The 8,132-nt window shown below is 46.1% G+C and overlaps 1 protein-coding gene across 1 annotated transcript; it reads left to right on the forward strand.

Annotated features, from left to right (window-relative positions):
* The first annotated feature begins 5,615 nt into the window (after positions 1-5,615).
* Positions 5,616-6,466, forward strand: LOC6601478 (serine protease 1). Its single transcript, XM_002026379.2, has one exon. The coding sequence runs from the start codon at positions 5,620-5,622 to the stop codon at positions 6,406-6,408; it is 789 nt and encodes a 262-aa protein (XP_002026415.1). The 5' UTR covers positions 5,616-5,619; the 3' UTR covers positions 6,409-6,466.
* The last annotated feature ends 1,666 nt before the right edge of the window (positions 6,467-8,132 follow it).

Genomic DNA, 8,132 nt, shown 5'->3' on the forward strand with positions numbered 1-8,132 from the left:
CATGGGAATGGGCATGGGGAGCGGGGGAGGGGAGTGGATCCACTTCCAGTGAGGACTTGTTTACTCGACATTCAACTGGTGGTTGACTTGCCAATCCTCAACGGGCATCCATATGTGACTTGTTCGCTGGTTCGCTCGTTGGTGGTTGTCGTGACAACTTGATTTTCCTTGTAATTTCATCACTGGAACCCATCCACCAATCCCCCAATCCCCCAATCCCCCATGAGGTTTCACATTTCGCATTGCTTTAAAGTTAATGAAATTGTATTTTGATTTCTGACTACACTCCACTGCCAGGGGCAACCTTTGAACTGTGTTGTGTGCTCGTTCTGTGTGTGTGTGTCCGTCAGTCAGTCTGTCTGTCCATTAGTTTGAAATCCAACTCCGGGGATATTTTCCTCATCTAATTATGAGAGCGTTTAGCCAGTGCATACTTTTCAGCGCTCAACAGGGATTTGCGAAGGAAGGGTCGGTAAACATCTGAAAAGGAGAAAACTGAATGACATTACAGCAAATCCGCTTACAGACACAGCATCCTCGTAACTAAAAGATACGGATACAGATACAGATACAGCTTCAGATGCGAATGCGAATGCGGCTAAAGATACGGAACCCACTGTCGCACATTGTTTATGCAAGCGCATTAAGCTGAGGCTCAGCCCTGGCACTGATGCGACCCCAGATACGGCAACGACACATGCAGATGGGCATATGCAGATACAGATACAGATACATGTACTTGCACTTGTACTTGTACACAGATTGAGATACACAGAGCAGCAGATACAGTAGCAGCCGCACGCACCTTCATCACACCCACGATGGCAACAGAAGAGGGAGAACACGTTGCGGTTTTTCTGAAGAATATTGACCTGCCCTCCGGTGCCTCCTTCAGTGCATAAACAAATGGCCAAAACCGCATCGCAGTGGGCGTGCCGGGGCCTCGTTAGGCCCTTCTTGAAGCAGCTGCAACAGTTGAAACTCAAAACTCCGACACGGAAAAGTCAGCGAAGCGAATTGAACTCATTAACTCTGAAGCGAGAGGATGAGAGAAAGAAAGAAGGAGTCGAACATCGCCGAGCATTGTCGTGTAATTCAATGCCCCAGCCACCGGAATGGGTATCGCGTATCTCATGGATACACGCCAATACGTGCACACGTATCAAAAGGGCTAATAAAAGCAGGAAAAACCAGCAGAAAGAAATCGAAACCCGCGTTGATTTTTCGTGATTTTCCGCACTCTCTATGGGGATATGGCATGCAATTTTCTCTTTTTATATGCCATCCATTTTATTGTTTATTTAGAGCATTGTTTAGCAGTATACGTATACGTATACATATATGTATGTGTATAGTATATAAACCTGTATATTCGTGATGCTGCTGCCGTGATTTAATGGCTGTAAATTGAAATGGGAAATTTCAAGGATGGGAAAATGGAAAAAATGTTGGAATAGCTGAGAGATGTTGATTTGCCAAAAAAGATACGAGTACATCTATCTACAACAAATATTTATTGAAAAAGTTGCCAAAAAAAAAAAAAAGAAAAAGAATTTAGACTTTGCGAAAAGTGAACAAGGGATTTCATGGATTTGTAGGCTGAAAATCCAGCCAGCTTACGTCATCAATTCGATATCATTCTTTATGTATTCGATTCCATTTTGGGTACCCGGAAATTGTGTTGAATTTTGAAAGAAGAAGTGGTTTGTACTAATAGTTTTCAGACATTTCTTCCTCTCAAAAACCATTAATTTAATATTTGGCATTCCAGGGCGGCTCTGTCTTTAAAATTCGGTTCATTTCCTTACCCTAACTCGTTAAGAGTACACAGTTTTCGTTGTGGCGCTTCTTCCTTTTTATCTGTACCTCGGATTTTGTATCTTTCGTTCGTTTTGCTTACATTACAAGCGGAAATTTGATTTGTTTCTGATAAATGCCATTTATTTTACTTGTTTAAGTCGAATATGCTCGCTTCTTCCGCCCGGCTTCTGCCCACTTTCCTGACTTTTCCATGAAATTCAATTGCCAAATTGATTCAACTTTTTGTGCCTTTTCCCCGTCGCATCCCTCTTATCGTCCTGCCCCTCCTGCTGCTGCCGCCGCGTTGAGCCACAGATAATTGAATGATTTGAATTTTTATATTGAATTTGGCTTTATGCTACAGTCCCCCTACCCCCACCCCTACCACTACCCCTCACCCTGGCCCACCGCCACCGCCACCGTCACACATAGCTGAACACGCCCACTTTGCAGCTAACGCCTGTTCCCGCCTGACCCCCGCCTAAGAGCGGACTTTCATCATATTTTGGCATTTGTGCGAAATTCTTCTTTCTTCTTTTGTGTTGCGTGGGATTTTTCTATTTAAATGGAAATGAAAATGAAAATTGTAGGCGAATTGGAAAATTGCTTATCAATTGATGCGCGGCGGGGGGGCAGGGCAGCATATGCTCCAAGGATCAAACGGAGGCTCAAATTGAATTTCCCAGTCACCCAGGCACCCAGGCACCCAGTCACCCCCTATACCCCGCATGTTTTGTAGGGCCCCCTGCAATTAAGCATTAAATTAAGTTTTTCGCTTGGAAGCGACGAACGACAGCAAACTTAATTGAGTTGTGTGTTATCCGTATATGAAATGCATTACCATCGCGGTCCGGGGCGGGGGGGGCGCTGGAGAGAGAGAGGGGTGAATAATTCAATCTACTGAAGCGTAACGCCCGCCACAGAATGCATAGCAAATTTTTGGGAACATTGCGCCAAGTTTTTCATTTCTTTTTGTAATTATTTGTGCGGCTTATGGCCCTGGGAATACTAGACAACTGCCCGCATGATGATGTAACCATACGAACGCAATGAAGAAGGTGGAGTGGGGGGGGGGGGGGGAGGGCTGCAGTGCTGTGAAGTAGGAGTACGAGGAGGTTTAATGATGTCTCTGGAACCATTAGCCGGCCTCGCAGACACCGAGTCTAAGAGAGTTTCCTTCAAAGGCTACGTGCGCTACCCCATGGCTAACGGCAAGGTGCACTCGAGTTCCATTGTTGCCTTTGAGGCAAGAACAGAACAAAACTATTGCTTATTGCTTCGTGGAAGGCAACTGGAACAGAGAATAGAACGGAGCCGGGAGGGGAGGGAGGGGTATGCTGAAGGGCCTCTCCACAGCTCGACCTTTGTTTCGCAATCGAGTTTCAATTCAAAAGCAATACAAACACGCACTGCGGGTGCCACTTCACCCATACAAATGGAAATGGGACTCGAAATGAAAATGGAATTGGATCGACAGCAGAAGGAGAACGGCGAGGGAATCGCCTGAGAAACTGCGTCACCATAAATTGTAATTACCCAGAATTCACGCGACTCTCGAAAAGAAGTGTCAGATATGGGGCGTATGCAGCGACACTCTGCTCTGCTCTGCTCTGCTCCGCTCTGCTCTGCCTTGGGATTCCGTCGCCTTTCCTGCTGCCTGCTGGCACCAGGTACCACCGCCTGTGGCTTTATGATGTCGATTCGTGACTAGAGATGGTAAAGTGAGGACTAAAGATAGAATGTCTGAGTGATTGCTGCATGAGAATCAATAGTTAGTAGACAGTTAGCTCTGTAAACCAACAAATAAACAGAACAGACAGAATCTTTCGTCTTAAATGCGTAGCTTAAAGCTTGAAGGTATAAGGGCCTCTTTTAGGTTCCAAACACTCAGTTTCTTTTAATTTTTCATTCATAATTCTTTAAAGATTGCAAAATTCTACTACTTTTACTCGTAGTATTTCCTATTAACATTAATCTATAGATGATCCATACGTTTCACGCTACCATCACTAATCCTTAAGCATACATGTGTGTCGCATAGCACAAAGACATTTACAAATGAATTAGCCCCGTCCGTCGACCGTCGACCGTCGACCGTCGACCATCGCCATCGTCAGTGGGTCTGGGCGCAGGCGCACAGCTTGAGGTCTCCAAGGCATAACCGTAAAGTGAATGGAAAACTTCATGCCAGACACTCTGACGCAAACCACATGCTGACTTTTCACAATTTTCACGTTGCGCCGCCTCCCCACCCCTCCCAAAAAAAAAAAGAACGAGGCAAAGGCAAGGGAAGGGAAGGGAAGGGAAGGCATTCCTAATGCAAAACGTGTGGCAGGCGACACTTGCACACGTTCGCATGTGTTTGGCAGCTGTGTCTGTACCCCAGCGAACCGACCAGACCAGACCTCATCCCGAAACCGAAAGAGAACAGTCTCAGAATTTCCCATTCGAGAGCGCAACAAATGGTTTAAAATTAATAACAAAATACTTGGACTTGTCGCTGACAGTAATTGAAGTGTGACATACTTTTAATGTGATTACGAGCTGTTCTGTTCGACTCGAGTCAAAACTCATTTCGAATGCTGATGAGATTATACAGAAACGGTGCCAGAATGATGATGTGCTGCCTGCCGCATGCACCGAAAGCCAATTACAAACGGTCCGTCCCCTACTATCCCACCATTCGATGATGGAATTACAATGTGTGTGAGGGGAGAACTCTCGCTTTGGCCCCCGCCCCAAAGGAGTAGGGTATCCATTTACGACAAATGCTTTCCCTTTTCCGCTCACTCTCTCTCTCTTGCACATCGTAAAACACACCTTAACTTTCCTTAACGCCTAGACGGAGAAATCTCAGCCAGGAAGGAGTCCCACTCTCTCTCTGGTACTGATCCAGTGCTCAGCCATATCAATAATTCGGAACTTGCGGCGAACATAAAAGTCAAGAACTTAATTTCCAGCTGCTGTCATTTTAAAAAACCATATATGTACACTTTTATGACTTTTTCGTACGTTGGAGAAGAGAGTGAGATTACCAGGAAAAACTTTTCGATATCCGTCGCTATATCCGGCTCACACACAAACACACACATACACCGACAAACACAGATGGCAGGGCGGCTGCCACTTTGTTGGCTTTGTGTAAAGTCGCAGCTTAAAACAAATAAAATGCGAATGAAAATGTATTTTATGCATGTTGATGCTGTCGTCGTTGTCGTCGTCGTCGTCCTCGTCCTCGTCGAGTGCATTGTTTTGGCAGCGAAAACACACAGATAGACACACACACACAAACACACAAACACACATGCCCAAAGAGATACAGTTACACCTGCACACACAAACAAACAGACAGACAGATAGAGAGAGAGACGCACACGTGATGTTTGCCTGCCACTGCCACTGCAACAAAATGTAAGCTGAGATGCTTCTGAGCTGCCTGCGTCTTAAGGAAGTACACACTCGTATCTCTGTGGGGCACAGTGTCCGAAGTCCAGCCAAATCCAACCCAAAATAAGACTCCTTGATAGTGGGTTTAATTTTTAATCAAATCGGTGCTGTACAAGAGCTAAAAAATACCCACCCCCAAGAATATTACACTCTTGCAAATTATCTTCTCGAATATGTATTCCGCCAACATCAATCAACACAGGTATCCTGAGTGGCTTTACAGCTCTCCCTATCAGAAACCTAATTATTGAAACTGGAGCTAAGGAATGTCGTTTCTTTTAATAGAAAGATAGTTGAGTGTCGATAAGAAAGAATATAAGTATATAAGGCAGTCGCACTGGAACTTAGGGCTAAGTCAGTCTCGATCTCAAAATGTTAATATTTTTGTGTCTTCTGTTGGTCCAAGACTTTATTGTTGGAGAGGCGAAGGTGCTGCCGCGTATCGTCAATGGAAAACTGGCCAAGCAAAGACAATTCCCATACGTGGTTCAAATTGAGATCAAAGACGGAAACAACGAAACCTTTCTGTGCGGTGGCAGCATTATAGCCAACGACTGGGTACTCACGGCTGCCCATTGCACTGATAATGCCACGTGGGTGACCCTCTATTATGGCTCTATACAGAAACAATATAATTCATCCATGAAGCTATTGGTGAAAGATCACGTATTCCCACATCCCCAGTACAAAAGAATCGGAGGAGGTGCTGTCCACGATATCGCACTAATTCGCACGGAGTGGGTAAAGTTCAGTGCTCGCATTCAAAGCATCCCTCTGGCAACAGAACCCAAATATGGCTATAATGGGCCTAGTGACTATGTGGGTTTTTGCGCTACTACCGCCGGATGGGGTCATCTATATAACAATCACCACGGATCCGATCGCTTGTTTTATGCAACGCTGCAGGTCATCGATGAATCCGAATGCAGAAATCGATACGGAAATTACTTGAAAGGGGTATTGTGTGCTCAATCTGACGATGAACAGTCCGCCTGCTCCGGGGACTCTGGTGGACCGCTGGTACTCAATGGGGAGTACAAATTGATCGGAGTCGTGTCATCTGGATCTGATTCAGGATGTGAAGATGGCGAGCCGTTGGTATTTGCTGATGTTTCCAGATACTTGGGCTGGATTCGCCATCTCTCTGGTGTAACGCCATAATGTCTAATGATTCATTATCATATATAAATATATATTTGCTGCACTCTCCCCATGAGAATCGTACCACTGTCTTCAAGGTATCTGAAGCTTAGCGGGCCAACTGTAAGATCTATTTGTGGTTTGGCTACTCCTGAGTTTGGTTTGGTTTGGTTTCTGTTTGGTTTCTGTTTGGTTTCTGTTTGGTTTCGTTTCGTTTCGTTCTGCTGGGCTTGTTTATTTGCTTGCATCGGATACGGATACGGAGACGTAGTCAGAACCGTAGCCGTAGTTTCAAGCGGCTGCTGTGGCTGCTACTTTTCCTGATGCTGCTGCTGCTGCTGCTGCTGCTGCGTTAACATTTACACAAGTTGGGCAAATAAAATCGTTAAGCGGAAGGAGAGCTGGAGCTGGAGATGGAGATGCCACAGTAGCTGCAGCCTTAGCTGTAGCTGTATCTGGTCAGAGGAAGATGCAAGCTGCAGTCACCATGGAGCAAGTTGTATTATCTTGATAGCGACAGCTGAGTTCTACTCCCTCCCGCCGGCTCCCTCCCTCGCTTTTCCTGCATACAAAGTGATGTCGCTGCTTAATGCTGCCAATTCTGGGAGCGTACAACTGACATGATAAACAAGCTAAACACAACCCAAAAGCTGTCCCGGCCACTGGTACTACTCCAGCTTCCACTCGTCCTGGTTTTCAGTACCCTTGCAGGGGCTATGACGGCTTTGAGCTGATGTTTCCACGGCAAGGGGCAGTACTTCCGAATGAATACATTTTTAGACCCCTTGCACAGAGACTTGCACAGACTCTATTGCAGTTTCGGCATAGCCAAGTTATAGACTATATCCAATAGTTTTTATATGAAATATTATCTACAAGGGTATCTATAGCTTCGGCTCAGGATTCTTTCACGTTCGTTTCTTGTTCCTCCTTGGCCTGACAGCTCTTTTTCCTGTCTGTTGCTGTTTTGCACATTTATCCTGTTCCTGTTAGTGACACCTTCTTTGTCCTGGCCCCCAGTGCCCCTTGTTCCCCGTGCCACACAGCTTGTCTGCATGTCACTCTTCATTCGCCTTCATTCGCCCCCCTCTGCGTGCCACTAATGTTGTCGCCATATGAAAATTCAAAGCAACTGCTTGCATGGCATGGCATGCCTCTCCCTCTCCCCCTCCCCCATACTCTCCTTTCCCCACCACCAGCCCCATCCCTACGTTCAGCTAAAACGTGGAAATTGATTTTCTATTTTGTTGCTGGTGAGTTTTCCTTTCGTTTTTCCGTCTGCAGCGATTGTCAGTGTCAGACTACACGTGATTGAGTCTTATCTTTAGTTTTGTCACTTCAATGGCTGGCAGCTACTTTAAATGTCAGCACCACAGAAGCACCCCTCTCACCCCAGTGGACCCCTCCACAGTCCCAGTCCCACCCTCCGTACTCGTACTCCCTCATCCGTTTACGTACACGTGCTGTTTGGCGAATTTTCCCTATCCAACGGCGGGTGGAGGCACGGAAGGAGGCACGGAAGGAGGCACGGAAGGAGGCACGGAAGGAGGCACGGAAGGAGGAGCAGTGCAGGAGGAGAGCTGTCAAAAGGCTTAGAGGGGCGCGTGTGCTGCATGTGTTGGGATGGGGGATAGAAGTAAGAGAGGGGACTTTCCCCGGTGGGGTTAAGTGCAACACATGTTGGCACTTTGTTTTTGGGGGATTTGCTTTGGAGCTTGTTTTAACCATTCCGATAATTTTATAAA

This window comes from Drosophila persimilis, unplaced genomic scaffold (genome assembly GCF_003286085.1).
Source record: "Drosophila persimilis strain 14011-0111.01,24,50 unplaced genomic scaffold, DperRS2 tig00000700-arrow-arrow-pilon, whole genome shotgun sequence".
NCBI lineage: Eukaryota > Metazoa > Arthropoda > Insecta > Diptera > Drosophilidae > Drosophila > Drosophila persimilis.